At 40.5% G+C, this 19,734-nt stretch overlaps 1 protein-coding gene and 1 long non-coding RNA gene across 2 annotated transcripts in view; one reads left to right on the top strand and one right to left on the bottom strand.

Annotated features, from left to right (window-relative positions):
* The first annotated feature begins 724 nt into the window (after window positions 1-724).
* LOC139606675 (uncharacterized) overlaps window positions 725-19,734 on the top strand; it is a 57,169-nt gene continuing 38,159 nt past the window's right edge. Inside the window, exons 1-2 of the long non-coding RNA XR_011684667.1 lie at window positions 725-2,735; window positions 17,585-17,796. This is a non-coding gene — a long non-coding RNA (uncharacterized lncRNA). The remainder of the gene's footprint in view (window positions 2,736-17,584; window positions 17,797-19,734) is intronic.
* The window catches only part of tnfsf10l (TNF superfamily member 10, like), a 62,424-nt gene continuing 52,942 nt past the window's right edge, over window positions 10,253-19,734 (bottom strand). Inside the window, exons 5-7 of the mRNA XM_071458943.1 lie at window positions 18,578-18,741; window positions 17,869-17,979; window positions 10,253-17,766 (exon numbers count right to left, since the gene is read on the bottom strand). Of these exons, the coding sequence (XP_071315044.1) occupies window positions 17,581-17,766; window positions 17,869-17,979; window positions 18,578-18,741 (461 nt within the window). The 3' untranslated portion in view covers window positions 10,253-17,580. The remainder of the gene's footprint in view (window positions 17,767-17,868; window positions 17,980-18,577; window positions 18,742-19,734) is intronic.

Here is a 19,734-nt window from a genome sequence, read left to right as displayed (position 1 = left end):
CCACTGCTGCTGGTTTTCTTAACCTCTGGGGTGCACTCAATAGCATTACTGATTATGTCAAGATAATTTGGTGATCAATAAAACATAAGCAAGTAATTTGATTAGGTGATTTTATTAATTTAGCACAGTAAACGGCTGTATTTTTACTCCTCGGAGCTCAGTTGACCTGAACGAACAACAGACTCCTGGTTTAATTTAGCTGAAAAAAGTCTGATTTGTGTAGGAAACTACCCCTTCTCCTAAAAAAGTATGCTTTTATTCAATTAATTTTCAACAGCAAACACATTATGAAGGAACATAAGTGCAACCAGATTATGTTTATTAACGTAATCAGGAAAAGTTGTTGGTTTACGTATAAACGTAGCATTTCCATCGCTGCCTTTGATCCTTATACTCATCATAATCATAATGTGTTTTGTTATAATTAATTTGATCATAACATGTGAAAACATCAAGCTTGTTTAAAGACCTGATGTTTTTATATAATACAATACATATCATATCATGAGTGAAATAATACGCCATGACTGAGTATTTCCATCTTGAACTGCAGTGAACGATATAAACAGATTCAGTTAGCCAGGGATTCATATTTCATATAACCTAAGGAACCAATCCTGTCTATTTGCAGGGACTGGGGGCGGGGCTAAATAAACGGAAACCTTGTCAGCACAGAGAGCAAGAGGTCGAATTAGCTTAACCACTAACACTGTGTGTTAGTGGTTAAGCTAACCAACAACATGAGCAAACAAAAGATGCTAACTGTGCTAACTTTTCAGCACTCGGGGCGGGGACATAAGGCCTAATCCAGATTTCTCTACAAGGAAGTAAGAGTAGATGTGCTTTTCTTTTTTTTGACTTTTTATGTGGGAAAACCATGTTAAACAAAATATTAATCACAACGGAGGATTTTACATAGTTTAAAACATGTCTGAAGAGGAACAAGAAGGTAGCTGCCAGTAATGACTTTGGCCACTTGGGGGCAGTGCAAAAAGCTGTAAACATAACTTGAAGAATTTTTGAGGTAAAAAATGAATTTAATCCATTTTGGAATAAGGCTGTAACATACCAAAATGTGGAAAAAGTGAAGCTCTGTGGATACTTTCCGTGTGCACTGTACATAGCCATTTGATCACCAGTAAAAATATTGGTTAGTGGAGCTTTAAGATTGATTGTAATGGCGTTCTGACAAGAAAAACTGGACCCTCTACATTTTAAACAAGGTGTTTTAGGGAATTGAACTCTCCCTGTTGGCCACATCAAACTAGAAATCAAATAGTTTGAACCTTTTCTGAACTCGTCATTTTAGGGAAAGGACAAGAAAGGCGGACAAACTATGCTCTTGTGCCTTTTAGTGGTATAAAACACTGGTTGGACCCTTTGCAAAAAGACTGCGAACCCCTGATCAAACTCGCAGTTTAAAGAGGTGAATGGAGTGTTATTGAATCCAGAGAGGTAGGAAATGGAAAGAAAACCAATGTATGGCCAACACGTGCTCTGAGAGTAATCTAGAGTATATCACTCCCACATGAATCTATATTCTCTGTGGTGGCTTTGGTTTGACCCCAGAAATATATCGTACTGGGCTCCGGAGTGCCAGATGCTGAGCTCAGACCACCCCTCTGTGATGATGCCTATCGCTGATCCCCCACAACACACCAAACAAAAAAATGGATATATGGTTGCAATCAGATTGGTTTTTGTTCAGCTCGTTGTTCCACTGCTGAACAGTGGGGTTGTAGATTTCCTCTGTGGACGCTGGAAACTTGCTCGAGGTCACTAAGTGTGACGGAGCCAATTTATGTCCCCGGGCTCTAATATAATCGTATTTCTGCTCCAAACCAGGACTTTCTGTAACTTTGTGGAACAAATGCCAGACATTTAACACACTAAACCACATCCATTCTTCCACAGGAGCTTTCATCTTACCCCCTCCTGGATCTGTAATGTTGACTTGTTTTTCTAGCAGCAGCCAAACCCACTTAAAGAGCTGGCTTTTATGAAAATAATGCCTTGTCATGTTTTGGGGTTTTTTATCTTGTACATTCGGTTTAGTGTTACAGCTGTTTAATGCTGGTTTTCTGTACGTTTATTTTTCATGCAAAGTCCTGTCACGTTTCAGTGTTTTCCTCCTCTATTTAAAGTGGGTCACGCTGCCAGAAAAGAGCTGCAAAACAACTTCATCATCAGTGTGTGATTCAGTGGACAGCTACTTTGGTGGTAACTGGTCACACTAATACTTTCTATGGCATGAAAGTGGTCAAATTTAATTGTACTTCGTGTGCGTGAGTCAAACCTCAGTTTTATCAGAGGCAGCTGACAACTGAATGTTTCTAGCTGGTAAATCTGAACGAACCTTTCCCCTACAAAAAAGGCTGCATGCATGTGTGTCACTCAGCCAATGAGTTTGGCTGTTGTTGTTTTAATGATGTTAAACTACATAATTTAATTTAATGTCACATCCTAACTTCAAAATTACTCAACAATGAAATTTGGGGTCAGGATCCAGATCTGGACGAATCAAAACAACAGCAGCCATTTTGACTTGTCCTAGAGAAAGCACAGGTGTCACTAATGACAGTAACGATGGCTTGTTACCGCACCAGTGTCCTGTGGAGCAGTGACGGTGTGGACCAGCACAGCAGCAGCATCCCGAAACTGCAGCAGCTCGATGGAAACGTTTGTTTGCTTCTCCTCAGCCGCTGGCAGACGCTGAGCTGCTACGTCCCTGCACGGTGAGCAAATTAGGATTTTGATTAGTTATGAAGTAGTGAAATGATGTAGCTTACAACTTAAGCTTGTTAGTCAAAAGTTCACTGCAATCACTCAAACTGCACCCACAATATTAAGTCAAATAAATATTCGAAGTTATTCTGAACAGGTCTCACAAGGAAAAATGCTACAAATGTAGCTTAGCAATGCAAAGCTATATGAGCATTTTAAACACTGATGACAGTGATATTGTTTTTAAGGTGCAACCATGTGCTGTATTTGCTTTCCTCCAGTAGAGGGAAAGAAAATACTGTGCAATGTTATTTTACTTTTACTTGAGTATTTCCAGGTTCATACTTCTGCTCCACTGCAATTCAGAGGCAAAACTTATAATAATAACCATAAAGGTTATATAAGGAATGCCTTTCACAACCAGACATTAGTGCTTTACAACCTAAACTAACAAAGAATGCATCAAATGTATACATCAAATGTATAAACACACATGCATAACTTAAAAAAAGAAAAGAAAAAAAAATTTAATTGTTATTTATTCCACTGCATTTATTTGGTAACTGTATGGCAGATTCATATTAATGATATGAAATATATTCAGCAAAAGGTTAAGATAAGACTTTATTGATCCTCGGGCAAATTCACAAGTTTCTTAGATGTATATAAAATAAATATGAGCCCCACCCTTACAAGCTGCAACATTAAGTGAAGTTCATATCAAAGCATTATTATTATTATTATTATTATTATTATTATTATTATTATTATTATTATTATTGGCCGTTTTGCATAGGTAGTACTTTCACAGTACAAGACCTCAAGTGTCCCAGGATTGGTAAAGAGGAGCAGTCACTATCTGATGACTGTCATCCAACACAGATCTGGACCAAGAGAAGTTTAAGCTATGTCTGTCAGGATCCTGTAAATTTTAGCAACATAGCAAAACAAGTAGCTCCTTTAACCACACTACTTTACAGTGGAAATGGTAATTTGGTGACTTCACTGTAATTTGCCATGCCTTTCTTTATGGTGCTTTATGATCAAATAAAAGTTGAGTGTGCTGTAGGTTCACCACTGATATTTGCTGCATCTTCAGTGTTTAACTGTGTTGAATTTACCCAGGCTTTCAGTTACAAAAACAACCAGTGCACTAAATTCATAGCAGAATCGGTCACGCCTGCCACTCATTTAACGAACTGTGCCGCTGTGACCAATCCACTCGACTACTGTAGCAATGTGCTGCCCTCAGCACGTTCTCCACATCCGTCAAATTTCTTTCACACACCCCACATTCATACTATAATAGCCGACTGTCAGAGTATTGACAAGAATTTTAATTGTACTTGATTTGTTCCAAAGCGGCTGAAAGTCTACACTGGGGCACTTTTCTGTGCCTTTGCATATTTTTCACATTTTTGACTCAGTTTTCTCAAACTTTCCAGAACATGGCCCAGATTGCTATCGCAGTAACCTCTAGTCAAGTTTGTTTTCATACCTAATGCCACGCTGCAGAAAATTTACAGGCGCCCCACATATTGATCCCATTCCCAGTCTGGACGTTATTTGGCCTTTCCCAAACACCCTACAGATGTGATGTGGTTTTAGTAACCTGGAGTCCAGTTGATATTTAGTCCAGGTTTATTGTGCTTGTCATTGATTTATTGAGCTTGTGTGGCTGGTTAAATGCAGCCCAGCGCAGCCATATCTCAATTCCAAGTCTCCACATGAATAAAACTTTGCTCAGGTCTCCGTCATATTAATCCAGCTCATCTCATGTTTGAGTTTCAGAAAAATCCCTCAGTGTTTCTCCCTTTTATCAGACAGATGAAGTGATTTATAGTCTCTCCAGAGAGGGACGCACTGTGGAGTGGAAATTTAAAGCTTCTGTTCACCTTAAAATAACATTACAAAGCACAGAGGATACCTCTCTTCCTGTGGAGCCTGTTTGTAGCCACAGCGTGGTTTCCACATTCCCACTGTATCAATATAAAGCCTGTTTAAGCATAATCATTCATCTTACTTCTCTGTATAACATAACCAAGGTTAATGCAAATACTGATATTTGAGGGTTTAATCCTGTATTATTTTTTTTCTTCAGTTACCACATCGGGGCAGAACAACAACCTGTAAACATAACATTGATTATCACCTTATTGAGTTGAGATGGTCAACATTAGCAACATTAGCATTCACTTGAAGTTGTGTTTTGGAAACCAGGCAAATACAAGTCCAATATTCACTCTCCTTTTACCTCCGCTTTGGTCTCCACCAACTCCTGAAGGACATGGAGATGTTCTCCTAACTTTTGACTCATTTTTGACTCACAACTGGCGACGCCTGTTTTCTAAAAATGTGTCAAACACATTTTTGGGATTCCTGTCACTTATTGGCCGATACAGAAAGATCCGCAAGCTCGGCTTCTCATATCACATCCTTCACTGCTTGCTCATACTTCCTTGACCTGATTGTGTTCTCTTGAATAGTTCCTCTCTAAGCTTTTCTCACCATGATCACATTAATCAGCTCCTCCGCAGACTGACAGAACACAGTATTTTCCTTGGACTCAGGAGCATCCTGTCAACGGAACTGGACATTTGTCTGAGGGAATATTCATTTTCAATTGTTCTATTTCCAGTCGATCGATGGATCATCGGCGTGTCCTCATCCGTTATTTGTTGAAGTTGGGCGCCGCCACATCAAATTGGCTGTGACATTTCATTTCTAGGACAAACCTTGTCAACCGTGTGTGAAAAAGCAACGTCTCCGAGGCACACGGCTTTCCATTTTCTCACTCTCCGCGGGCCGTTTCCTTCAGCTTCCTGCGACAAACCCTTTGTGTACCAAGGAGAGCTGCTTTAAAGACCTTATCAAAGGCTTAATAATGTTTGTTGCTTTATTGCAGGAATAACTGCATTGTTTAGGTGCCCTGCAAGGTATTCTGACAGCACCACTCCCACCGATTCTGAAATTCCCATTTCCAATGGCCGGTAGTCGGGGCAGCAGGGTTGAAACAGTCGTATTGTTCTTCTAAAAAAGTGTGTGTGTGTGTCAGGTTGAGCACTTGTCTGGCCCCACTTAGTCTCTTCAGGATGTTTTGGGCTTTCTGTGTGTGTCTGTGTGCATGCATGAGTGTATGTGTGTGTGTGTGTGTGTACGTACGTTTGCTTTCCAGCTTTATAAAACTAATTTCCTGGCTGGCTCTTAGGAAAACAGAGAGTATGCTGGGTAATAATACAGGAGATGGAGGGTGAAACGGCAGCACTGTTGATATGAAGGGTGTGTGGCAGTGCTGTGATGGATGTGTTGTGTAGATGTGTGTGTGTGTGTGTGTGTGTGTGTGTGTGTGTTTGAGAAAAGGAGACGGAGGGAAAGCGGGTGCAGTACGAGGAGAATGCTGATATGGAGATACAGTAACTGTTGTATGTAGGTGACTGAGAGCTTTGTGTGTGTGTGTCAGGAAGGGTGGTGCTGTATTGAGGGGGCAGGTTAAAAAAACCAATAGGTCTTTTGTTAACACTCCTATGAAAACACAGTGGGTCAGAGAAAGTAGATAAAGTGTTAAATATGACCAGTGGCCTCCATTAATCACAATGTGAGTCCAAGTCCTGATCTGGAGTCTTTAAATAAAGTTTCATGCAGTGTTTCTGGGGCTGATGGTCATTAAACTTGCTCGGTAATTCTGTTAAAATGCCACAGGTAGCAGCTATAAATAGTAAAAGCTGAATCATAATTCTTTGTCAAGATGATGTGGAACGTATACACAGTGGCTTTTTCTTTGTGTGCACCCTGTTTTGTGGCGATCTAAAGATCATGATCATTATATTTTCAACCAGTAGTGTTTTTTTTTTGTTTTGTTTTTGTTTTTTTTTTACAGCGAGCTATGTAAAGGGAGCTGGTTAAAGGGGCTCAGTCACACCAGCGTCTGTAACAGTTGTCGTTTCTTTACAGTGGAATCGCTGTGATCAGTGGTGCTTAAGTCAATTTGCACAGAGATTTGATGCAAACAAGCTTAAACAAGCGAATACTTCCTGTTGACCGTTTACAAACCCTGCTGACAGTGCTGTCCTTTGAGACGAAGAATTAAAAATGGCTCTCATGTGAGCTGTTGTAACCACCAAACTGATTCGATCGACTCAAATGTTTGTTTTTGCATGAAGTGTTCAGTCTAGATCATGAAAAATGAGTCTTTGCAATGTCACTTAAGGATTTCTTTTGGTGGAAAGTGTAGATGTAGAAAACTGGCCACTGTCTTGAGACAATTCAAATTGGGAATCGTCATGTAAGCTTGCGAGAAAAAGCTTATTTTTAGTCTATATTGTTCAGCTCCCATTGAGCTTTTGTCGTCATATTCCAGGTACATGGCGCCTGAGAAACTCGCATTTTGTGATCTAGCAAAAATATTTCCATTACAAGCTTCCTCCTTTCTGCAGCCTTCACCTTGTGATTATATAATCGTATATAATAACAATAATAAAGCAGCATTGCCCCAAACTTCCAAAACACACCCATCTATTGTAGCACTGAGGTGGTGTGACAGCAGTCTGTGAGAGAAATCCTATGACGAGACAAAAGTTGTGTTCACTTTGGAAATCAGATCACTAATCTGACACCAGCAGCAGACCAACACAGAATCTGACACAGTGGCCCACAAAACATATCAAATAATATCTGATAATCAAAGGTTTAGTGGTGGTGTACACTGTAACATCTGGATATAACGGATCATCTGCCTCACTGGTTGTGGCGCTGTAATCACAATGCTCTTTAAGAGTAAGAGCTGTGGAGGAAGGTCGACTCTTATCTGTTGTCATCATGTTGATGATGAAATGGACTTCTCTGGAAACAATGTTGATTTTTTTAAGAACCTCGCCTTTTGCTGTTCTTGGCTTTATTTCATCTGTTAGCAGGCAACTGCTCTGTGGACACTCTATCTTTTTGTCTAACCAACTATTTACTTCGCCCTAACCCGTCCCCACACATGACCCGTTGTTGACCCCTCAGCTTTAGGTCAGGTCACCTCGAAAGAGCTTGTCCCCCCTTTATTCCTTACATATGCAGATGATTCATTTTTTTTTGCAATGCAATTAAATATAATAATGTTAATGTTTGACTGCATTCATACTGTGTGTCGACTGTCTCCTCCTTCGTTGTGCCAAATTATGTTTAATGAGCCCTGGAGTCTGACGGTATCATGGCTGGATCTACATGGACGCACATCGTGGGGTTAATTTACACACATTCTTATCCTGTCTGTGCACAGAGTAGTGAAAGTGAACATTCTTTTCATACACACACTCACACACACTGTCCCCTTGTCCGCCAAGTCACGAGGGAGTTTGCATGGCCTCTACTGCATCTCTTTTATTTTTCATGCAGTTTCTTCATGGGCTCTGTTACGTCCACTGAGATGGACATAAAAACAAGCCTCCTCTCAGTCAATGTATGTTAGAAGTTATTGTAATTGTTTGCTCTTTTTCATGTGGCTTTCGCTCCAGTCCTTCAGTCTGGGAGTGGTCTGAGAGCTGCTTCAAGTGCATGGTTCTGGTTTATGCTAATACCCCTTCAAACATCGGCAAGACATTAAGCTAAGCCAGAGCTTACGCAAAGTGAGGTGAATGTGAATCTCAGATGTTGCTGCAGTTTGCCTCGTATGTAGTGAGTCAACATCACTGTCCTTGCTTGGTGGTCTGTATGGATCCATGATGGATTCTTTATTTATGGAGCTGGGAAGATGAGAGGCTTTGACGGGAAATGTAAAGCATCTAAACGCAGTTTCATGATCGACCTCTAAAACGTCCATCAGTCACTTTAATGGCCTCATGTGGCTTTTTTATTTTATACCAATGAAATGCTGAATCCCGATGCCTTAGTGGATCATATAAATTGATGTATTAGCAACAGGTGTTACTGAGGCAAAGAGCCTCCAGTTAATTTATCTCGAACTGTCACTGTAATGTACATTATCTGTGTATTCAATGGAAACCATATTTCACGATGTGGGGGGAAAGCCCCCGCTGTTTTTCAGTTTAAGTTGTATTTTTTCCTTGTCTCATTGCAAAACTTGGATTTATTTAGGTTATTCTCACTCATTTCCTCCTGATTCATTTTGATTTTTCTTATGAAATTTAATTAATCCAAATTTTTTCAAGTAATTTTACATCTTGCTGATAGATGTAAAATTATTAATATAATTATTCCATGTTCAATCATTATATGCATCTAATCCTGAGATTTTACTCAGTTTATTCATTTGACTTCCTCCCTCTTCATTGGTCTCACATTGAGGTTCATTAGTCGTGAAGTTTGGACTCTTGTAGACTGGATGAGGACTGAAATATCCTGCCAAAAGCAGTAACAGTGAGTTCAGTTTGCCCAGGATCAGTATTGCCAGGAGACCCTGGTCTGGTATGCAATTTGTGCTGGAATTTTTACTCAACAAATTACAGACACCGTAGATCCATGGGGTCCAAACCACTGACAGTCTCACAGAAGTTATTGTAAGTAACTGGATGTCCCCAGATAATAAAATTCCTGCATGATTGTGGCGTAAAACACAGACCAAAGGTGAGCCTCAGCAACCTTTCGCCCAGGCAAATTGATTAAAAGCACATTTTTGTTATTATAGAAGCTTGTGGGAGTAGTTAAAGGTAAATTGAAAACCATACACAAGTTTAGACAGCGTCTGCGGTCGATGGCAGCTGCTGTCCCAAATGAGAAGAATAGATTTTTAAAGTTGTTTTAGAGCAACTGTTAGTCACACAACTGTGACAGTATTGGGAAAAGAAAAAGCCAAAATTTTACTTTTACATGATTTTATAGCCGCTCACCTGCAGAGAAGTAGTAAAAGGAGCTGATACACTGATGTTAAAGACCCTGTATTTTACACTCTTTCTGTGTTTTATTTGAAGGTTTGATATCCATAAGAAGTTATATTTGTGGTTTTATGTAGCAAAAGACATCTCAATGTAGTTCTCTCCTGATTGGCTACAGTTTTCTGAAAGAAAAGACACAAACCACAGGTTGGCCTGGCCTCTAACATTACTATCATTGGGAAGGGTGTGCAGTGATATATTAGCTTTCTGTCGTGTAGCCTGCTAGCTCTGCGATGGAATGAGCGGTTGGTGTTGTGTTGGTAATAAAGTTAAATCGATAACAAAAAATGAGTTAGAGGGTGGGTCCAGGTGGGCTGTGCTGGCGGCATATAGGGCGGTGACTGTATAGTTGTGACATCACAAAGTTACACAAGTCCTCACGGCTTGTCTTGCAGACTATGTGCATTTCTCTCTGGATTGAATGTTTTGATCCTTTTACAGTATTAATAGACCTACTTTATAATCACAAGACATGGAAATCTCATTTTATACAATCTGAGACCTTTAAAATCTGACCTGGTGACCACTAGATGAGTAAATTCTGGTGCAATTAACCTCCTGTTTTTCCTGTATTGATTTATCAGAAACTGTTGAAACCTCAAACCCCAGTGATGGATTTTGTTGGATTTTAAATAAATGACTTGACGCTGACATCCATCTGACAACAGGCACTTTATTTGAGCACAAAATAAAACAAAGGAGCATCATCTTAAAGGCACTAGGCAATCAACAAGAAAGGGAAAAGATATGTATTGAACATTATCTACATTCATAGACAGTGTTTTAAAGGAGTGGTGCATGTTTGAGACAAAAAAACTGAAGTAAAAAAGTACAAAGATCTTCAAAAATGTAATGCAGGAAACAATATAAAGGCTGTGCTGCAAGTTAAGTTATAATGAGAAAATAAATTAAGTGTGAATACTAAGGTTGAGACGGTCGATTGATGAGCAGAAAGATGCTTGTTCAAACCCCTGGAACAGCTGGGAAAGTGTTGAGCTGCTCAGCCTCCAATGATAAAAACTGTTACTTATTAGTAAAGTTAAGTAAAAGAAAAAACAGCAGCAAATAAGGCCTTAATGTGCATGTGTTTGTGTTCCTAGTCACTGTGTGCTGTGCACAAGTTATATTTCGATTGGTTTGATATCATCCAACACATCCTCACATTACAGACCTCCAGTGTGGACAATTTGCCTGTTCTCACCTCTTTAGGGGGTATATTTATTCATGCTTGTGAGTTTGATAGAAGGTCAAAGTTCAAATCCTCAGAAGTGGAGCACTACAAACACAATTATGTTTTTCTCAAGCCTGTTCTGAAATAGAAAGTACTGGAGGGCTGAAGATCTGGATTTCATTTACCCTCTTCAGCTGCTGCATTTGAAAAGTTTACCAAATGTGATTATCCCACTACAAACATTGTTTCTCATTGTGTCTTGCTCGGATAAAAAATTAGAAACAGAAACCCATTATAGTCAATGGAACAATGTCAGTAATCTGAGTCAATATATTGTTCCATCTCAGCGCCAGCAACATGATGTCACAGGGGACAAATTCAAAACAACCATAGAATATTTTTAACAGCCATTAATTTTAGATTTTTAAGGCAATTATTTTATAAGCCACAGATGTTTGTTGGAGCTGGTGTGGTAGCAGAAATAATCTCACTGGTTCAGTTGCACCTTGAGGAGCCATCGAACCATGAAGAAAATCAGCTAATGGGCAACAACCAAGCAAGAAGTGTGATTAAATTATTGCATTTAACTCAAAAATGGAGATTATATCTGATTTTGACTCCACAGTTTTGAAAAGAATCTCCCGCACACTGTTCTTGCTCAGCATCACAATTTATGGACCATTCTATCATTTCACTAAAACCCTCAAAGTCTTCTGACAAAGGTGCAGAGACCAAAACATTAGGATGATCAACAGATTATGATGCAACAAAAGCAGTGTTTGGGAAATTCTTCTTTTTCAAGACTAAAGTGACATTTTCCAACACATCTGCACCTAAAACGTTGGATGTGCGAACATCTACATTGAGAAAATTGCCTTTGACTCCTAAAAATATGTGTAGCACAAAGGAGTAGTGATGACTAGTAGTGATATGGAGCAATGCTTTTAAGGGCTGGTCCTCGTTTTTGTTAGTATATCATTTTCTGAGAAAAATTGTGTTCAGGGTGTTTATTATGGCTTAAGGAGCCATGTTGGGTTTGTCCAACTACCCCACAGGGTAGTTTGACAAAGTGTGGTGGACAAACCATGACAGACGAATCTTGTGGTTTCCAGCTACATTTCTACCAGCATCTTAACAGTGGCCGGTTGGTGGTATTTCTCCACCAGCAGGGGGGTTTTCCACCCTGTTTAAAGCTTCAGAAACTGTTGCTTTTGGACAAATGGACTGTCAAACTGAAACAAGGCTTGTAATGAAATATATATAATTATGTCCAGCAAGCCACATTATTTTCAAAAACATAGCATGGAAATTGGATGGGAGCTCGGACCAGAATACTCGGTGCTGATTTACATGAGGTCTAGGTCTCACAGCCCTTCACAGCCACGGCTTAGTATCTGTCTCCAGGTCTAAAGGAGAACAAATGATGGATGCAGTGTGTCCGGCTTGTGGTCTGGCAGTTTCTAATGTGACCCTACAATCCGTAGAAATGTATCTGGAGTTCAAAAGGCACTTTGGTCCAAAACTGCTTTTGTGCAGTTTTCGTGCAAAGCTACATGCAACAAAAACACACAAGATGTAATTACAGAGAGAACAGGATATTTTACACACATATGAAACATGGCAGTTCAGTTTATGCTATTGAATGAAACCCAAGTTCAGCAGCATTGGGCTGTGCTGTGGTGTGTTTTCTTGGTCGAGAGTGTAATTGATTAAACTGACCTTGTGTTGGATTCAGAGCTGGCTGCTAACAAAGTGTTAGTTTCAAATGGCACACACACAGACCTATGGGCTGTTTGTCCAGTCAGCTGATCTGATTTTAATGTTTTCCTTTGAGACACAGATGGTTCAGAGCAGCTCTCACATCAATGAAAATCGAATTTGATCCTCTTGGGCCATTTTCTTTGAGCCACACTGCGGCTCACTGGTTGGCAAAAAAAAAAGTCCTGGGTTTGGACCTGAGTCAAATGGCTGTAAAATTTTGGTGAGGTGTTTGAATTTTCTTCCTGGTTTTGCATTGGTCCTCATGTGGATTTGAGACTGGACTGCACTCCAGCTCATCATATGCGAAATAAAAACATTCACAAGTCAGCACTGCTCTGTAAACTGAAAGTATTTGTCTAATACGGCAATAATTTTTATGGTAGCGGTAATAGTTTTGGAAAAGTTTTCCTGTTAGATCTAATAACTGAAACTGGGATGCCTTCAGGAATCTGGGTTGTAATTTTGTACCTAAGCTCGCTGAGCTGGGATCAGCTCTTTTTGAAAATTGCATCTAGCACTGGCAGATATAGTCTGGGCGATCAGATGGCAAAGTTCAGTGTTTGTTTCTCAAAATGCAGCATTTGATTTAGCCGTCATCAGTAACTGAGTTGATCTGGGATGACAGCGCCCCATGCTGTGCAAACAGGCTTATTGTTTCATATTTTTAAGCATAAACAGAGGCATGCACACAGATGGCTTATTTACCTCACAGAAAAATTTGTCTTGTGAAAGCACTGAGAGATGAGCAAGCTTGCTCAGCAGGGTGCCGCAAATGAAAACCACTAAAACTTGAAACATTTAATTACCCAACCAGCAGGAGTCATAAGTTTTGTTTCCTGCAAAGAAACTTGAGAAAATGATCTTTGGACTAAATCGCAACAAAACTACTGCCAATGATTTAGCAATATAACAGTGGGGTAAATGGATCCCTGGAGGTGTCCACTAGTCTCCAGTGCCTGCTCCTACGGAGGAAGGTCAAAGGTCATGAGTCAGCTGCAGAACAGAAATTGTGGAGTGCCTTTACTGGCTTCAACACAGTGAATACATCCCAGTGAGCACTGACTGGGGGATATGGAAGTCAAACGATGTCTACAAAAAAAAGTTAAAATTATGCTAAATGTGGTTTAAAATTGATACTTTATAATAACATTTTTACCAGTGACTTGCAACCTTTTTGTCTTAAAATAAAACTGTTTTCTTGCATCCCATCATCACAGGTTTCAGATGTCTGTGAGTTGTTGTCAATTCCATCAATCCAAATTATATAAAAATATAATACTATAATAATAATGATAATAATAATATACTTAGCACAGTTTTCTGCCTACTGTAGAAGTATTTTCACCTTTGAATTACCAAAACTATGCTTAAAGGAGCTAATTGTAAGTTTTGCTACTGCTACATAGCCACCAGCATTAGCATTAATAGCCGTTTAGCTTCAGCTTCAGTCATTGTTATGTTTTACAAGACAAGAGGTTATGATAGGCCTCCTTAGCAGCGGTACTCCTTCAGGGCAGACTGGACGCTAAAGTGCCTCTGTATTCAAAATTGAAAAGACAGTCCAACCAGGCTGGGGCTAGCTGGTTAGCATGCTAACTTCAGTTTAAGAAAAACAGTGATAGATAAAGAAGCAAAACAAGAGTGTTGCTGTCCACCTCTGGAGACAGCTCTTGGTGAGTAAAGGAAAGAAGTTTTGATGCTGAACTCACAAAGTATCTTCTAGACTGGTAAGTAAACAGCTGTCAATGCTAACGTTGGGTACGTAGCAATAGCAAAACTTACAAATAGCTTTTTTAATGGGATGCCTTTACTGGGATCAGTAGTTGAAGGATGTCCTCTTCGCTCACTACATCACCATATTTCCACACTGTAGATCTCCATATACTCAGGAAAACTTCAGATATTTGTTTATTTTCTTCGCAACAACGTGCTACACATGTTCACAGCTACAAAACTGTCCAGTACAAAACACTGCTCATACACATTCAATGCAAAGAGTTTTCCCAGCTGCTCCGGGGATTTACGCTGCTATAACGTGGGTGTGTATGTTACATTATCACCATCGCTGGACCCGGTTCAACGAATAGTTTGTTTTGGTTGGAGCGCAAGAGAGAGAAAGCTGTGTGATTGTTGAAGTTAACCCTGGATAATAAAGAGGTTTAGGCTCAAGTTCAGAGAGAGCTTGTGAGATTATGTGTGATGTGATGTCGCGCCAAACAGAAATGTGACCAGGTGCACGCCACCCGGCAAAAGAAAAGCAGCTAAAACAGCAATCAAATACAAGATGAAATTTGCCTTCAATTTTGTTCTGTGTGTGGAAAAATAAACATCATGTGTTACTGTGTTTCCATAACTTCCCCAACAAACCTATAGTATAACGTAACCTCGCGTAGAGTATATACACAGGTATATGTGAACCACAGCGCCAGAAGGACGGGCTTAATTAAGGATGTCGCCTTATTAACAGTGTGTGTTTTAGTGTATTAAGCCCTATCTCTCAGGGAAAACAAATTGGAGGGTTCGTACACTAACAAAGAAAGGTGTGTGTGTGTGTGTGTGTGTGACCTCGTTTTCTGAATAATCCATGTGAACCAAGCCCTTCTGAACACACTCGCTCGCACAAACACTCTCCCTGCAAGCCTCCAGTTGATCGCTGACAACTACCAGATGGCAAAGGGAGGCTAGACAGTGCCGATAAATGAGTACACTGGCTGTGACACTGGCTGATGTATGCGTCTGTGGAGTGCAGGCCAGCCTGGACTTCGTGTGATATAATGTGTCTATCTGCTTTATGTGCAGCCATGTGCACGTGTGTGTGTGCCAGAGGGGTCGGGTTGAGTCTGTGCTAGTTGGTGCATGGTTTATATCTGCAAACATCCTCTCCTTTCAAATCTTTCTGTATGTGCGTGTCATTAGTAAATCTGGTCTGTGTTTTTCTGTGTTGGCTTGACAAACTGTTTAAAAGCGGGACGGTGTTTCAAATTTTTTACACATGGGTGTGTTTCAGCTGCACAGCGTGCATGTGTTTTTGTGTATCTTATCAGTGTTTCCAGGTGACCTGCAGCCATATCAGAGATACTTATGTCTTGGTCGACAGCTAAAAGTACAACCTCACCTTGAGTTTAACTAAGAACAGTTTGAGCACTGATATACAGGCCTGCGATCAATTTTGTTTCCTTGTTGGCAACTTTAATCTGGTCAAATAATGATTACCGTCACATTAAAACACAGCTGATTGGCACTTTTAAGTCGCTGGCAGTTGTACATTAAAGTGATAGTTCACCATTTGCTGTCTTGCCAAGCATTAGATTATAACTTTTAAATATGAAACTATAGCCAGGAGATGGTTAGCTTAGCACAGCTGGCCTTACTCTTTTACAAAACTTTTACAGGCTAGTTTTTCCCCTTGTTTATATTTATGCCAAGCTAAGCTAACTGCCCTCTGGCTTCAGCCTACGGATAGATATGACGGCGGTATCAAACCTCTCTTTGATGTTGATTTTTAGTTTCTGTGCTAAATTCAGGTCCTAGAGAAATGAGAAGAGGTCTGCTCCAGTCTCAGGTGGGCTAAATTTGGCTAGGTCTTTCAATAAAGTTTTGATGACTTTATTTCAATATGAAACAAGTCCTACCTACAAGCTGAAAAATTGTCCTTAAAAAACCGTTGAAACAACAGCTGCATGTAAACGTCTAAAAAAGGAAAGAAGGAAAAAAACATTCACTTTTCAACCATGCTGTGTTTGTTTGTGTGACTAGCCCTATTTGCACATGTATCTGTCATCTTGTTCACATATGTATGTTGTTTTCTGGTTTGTTGCTTAACCGATCCTTAAAATAAAACTGAATGCAGCCTCACAGGTTAGACAAGAAGGATGAGATAGATAAAATTCTTTGCACGAAAAAAAAAAAGGATTAAGGGCGAGAAGAGCACAACACAGACTGATCAAGCTGCATACCACCCTCAGCCTCTTTCTCTCTTTGCTTTTATCTTCCACCGCTGGGCTCATTCTTGTTGGAATTTACAAGAATTCTCCCTCTTCCTCCTCCCTGTTTTCGTTTCTCCTTTCCTTGCAGACTCTGTTGTTCAAAAGGCACTCTGTGTTGCCTCTCACAGTCTTGTTACTGTACAGTATCCAGTACAAAGAGGCAGCCGTTATCCTCCTATCCTCGGCATAAAATCCACAGTTCTAGGGTTGCATGTAGGTAATCCTCAGCAATCTCTTGAGTGGTTTAAAGTCCAGTCATGGTACATAGGAATTGCTTTTAAAATCACCACAGTTCATTGTCTAAATCTCATTCTCAGTCATACATATGTACAGCACTCTCATGGCACGCTTAAAAAAAAAAGAAAGTTATATTCCACAAATTTTTGCTTTGGTTTGATCATTTGATTTTCTTCAGCTACGGCTCCACAGTCCCTCCTCACATCTTCGATGCAGAGGATTGAGTTTTTATTGTGTGTACATTCTTCGGTCTGCGATCCAAATCCAGGGGTCCGATTGCTTCCCACAAAAAGGTTGTTGTATGCGAGATACATGGGGATTCATGTGTTCATTTGGGATACAGGCAGCATGGTGGCCTAATTTCTTTGGGCGATTCTGATCAAACAGGAAATGTTTTTGTGTGGCTTACTTCTCTTTTTGACATCCAAAAGGTAATTTCCCTCCTCAAAAAATAAACAGTAAATCAATATTGTCACATTTATTTTTGCGTGATTGCACATGTATCTCTGTATATCTTCCTCTCGACGGTTAGGTTTCTCTTAATGGAGAGTAAGGGAGACAAATCTACTCTTTCTTTTCCCTGTCACCCCTTCCTCTTGCAGCATTCGTCACTCAAGCGAGGCCTTCAAACCCCAATCCTTCCATCCTTCAACGTATCCGTCCAAGCAAACATAGTGGATCCGAGATCCAGGCCAGGAACATCGCACACTTCTGTCTTTTTTCCAATTAACGGATATTCAAAAGGACCCTAGCTCATTGTCTCAAGCCCACCCGTTTATCCATCCATTGTCCCATCTGCTCTTTTTTTTTCTCCTGTCCCTTCCTCTCAGAGGTCCAGGCGGAAGGCGCCAAAGTAGCTGGAAGAATCGTCGGCGTTGACCATGGTGGGGGAAGAGACTGAGACGAAGAGCTCATCGCCGGCCCTCAGTTCGAATAGTCCTCCCTGGTAGACGGAGTGTAGGGCGTACTCGGCATCTGGGGCCCAGCACTTAGTTCCCACCCCCTTCAGGAGCTGGAGAACAAGACACAAGTGAAGATGAAGGTAAGAAAGATACTCGATGGTTTTTATCGCTCAGCATGATCATATTGTCTAAGGTAAGAAGTGACGCTGTACCTGTATGGGGCTTGGGTAGGAGGTTTTCTTGTAGACACACTGCACCAGCTGGTGGCTGACGCTGCGCTGGTCGCTATCGCCGGCTGCTGGGGACGGATAACGAAAATATACCTGGGGAAAAGGGAGAAGATTTAATATTAACAGAGAGTATGTTGTCATTGTAAAGCATTTGTGTTGTTTTCTACTTGCTTCCGCTTTTTTATTGTGTAGCTCAGTAGCTATTAACCTAGCGGTCAGAATCACCAGGTTAAGGGTCACAAGAAAGGTGCTAAAATAAGCAATTAGGAATATAATTCTATTTCGTCTACTAAGGAGGTTATGTTTGGTTGTTGGCAGGATTATGCAATAAGGACTGAACTGATTTGCAGTGAATTTAGATGGAGGGATTGGTCATGGGCCAAGGAAGAACCCATTAAATTTTGGGGCAGATGTTGATTGTTTTGCAATAAATTTGAATTGTTTTTCACTGGAGTCTGGTACATGTTGTTTGACATTGGCCTAGGCATGCCCTTCTTGTTCAATTTATATCTAAAATGAGTGCATAAAATACTTGCGCAATGGCATCATCTAAAGGCCACTAATTCACACGAACTGCTACAGCTAGCTTCTGATTGCATGCTACTTCACCAGGACGGCAGAATCACAAGATGCTGACACGAACATTTCATTGTGTAGATTGCTGTGAAATTATAAGGTCAAGTATGATCACCTGTGAGTACAGGTAGTAACGCCCATCCTGAGGCACTCGCAGCTTCCCGTTGGACAGGGTCATGTTGTGCAGGTGAGCTCCAAAGCTCTGATTGGCCCACGAGCGGACCACGTGGCGACAGGACTGGTGGAGACCCGGTGTGGGGATTGGGTAGGGAGCGAACCCTGTGGGTGAGGAGGAGAAAATAATGGTGAGAGATCTCACAGAGAAACAAATTCAAAAGAGACGAGGGAAGGATAAAACTGCACAGTTTAAAAGGGGGTGGAAAAAAAGATCTCACTGCTGGATTTAACAGTTGACAGACAAATAGGCAAAGAAATAATAATTCGGCTCATAAAGTGTGGTTCCTATAAAAGGCAAATACCATGGCCAAGGCTCTGCAGACTGCACAAAAGGAAAAGTGCATGGTATTGACAAGCCAAAAGCTCATCAGCAGCAACAACTAACAAATATATACAGCAGAAAACAACCAGTTATATGTGACAACGAGCAGCACTCCTCAAAGGTTAGTTTAAAACTGCAAGAAGTGAGAACTGAGACACGTGAGAAGGTCAATAATCTTTGTTCTGTCTCGAACCGTCAGTGTAACTTTGAAAATACTGTGACAATCAAGCATCTAAGTGCAGCAGGCAGAGTTTACAGTGTTATGTTTTATAGACAAGGTGAGGAAAAGTAGTTTTGCAGTCACATGGCTGTCAACACTTTAAAACTACCTTATTAATCAGTACCTAAAGCATGAAAGCATTTTCTCCCCACGAAGAGAATAAACTTGTACATGTGGAATGGACGCACCTTATATTTCTGCTTAGAGATCAGAGGGAAAGTGGAGATAAAGGACAGAGCTTCATGTAAATCTTAATTTAACTAAGATGTTGTATCTGTTCTCCACATGCCTGAGATAACCACAGTGGATGCGCTGGCTCTGGATCGTGCCTGTGCAGGGTTTACATGGAGAGTCCTGTACAAGGTCTCCTTTTTGAATGTCAGGTGATTAATTCAGACAGCTTGGGTCAGTACAGGATATGAACACGTTTGCTGTTGGTGGTAATATAACGTGAAACAAAAGTTTAACATAACTTGTGCACCGAGTCATAGCGGTTTAGCTTTGTTTGAGGTGTTCTCTTTGTCTCAGGCTCTTTCCTTCCATATTCTACACT

Source organism: Trachinotus anak, unplaced genomic scaffold (genome assembly GCF_046630095.1).
Source record: "Trachinotus anak isolate AG129_WGS33_773 ecotype Australia unplaced genomic scaffold, CSIRO_AGI_Tana_v1 ptg000023l, whole genome shotgun sequence".
Lineage (NCBI taxonomy): Eukaryota > Metazoa > Chordata > Actinopteri > Carangiformes > Carangidae > Trachinotus > Trachinotus anak.
The sequence above is the reverse complement of the archived record's forward strand: the minus strand, read 5'-3'. Positions and strand labels throughout refer to the sequence as shown.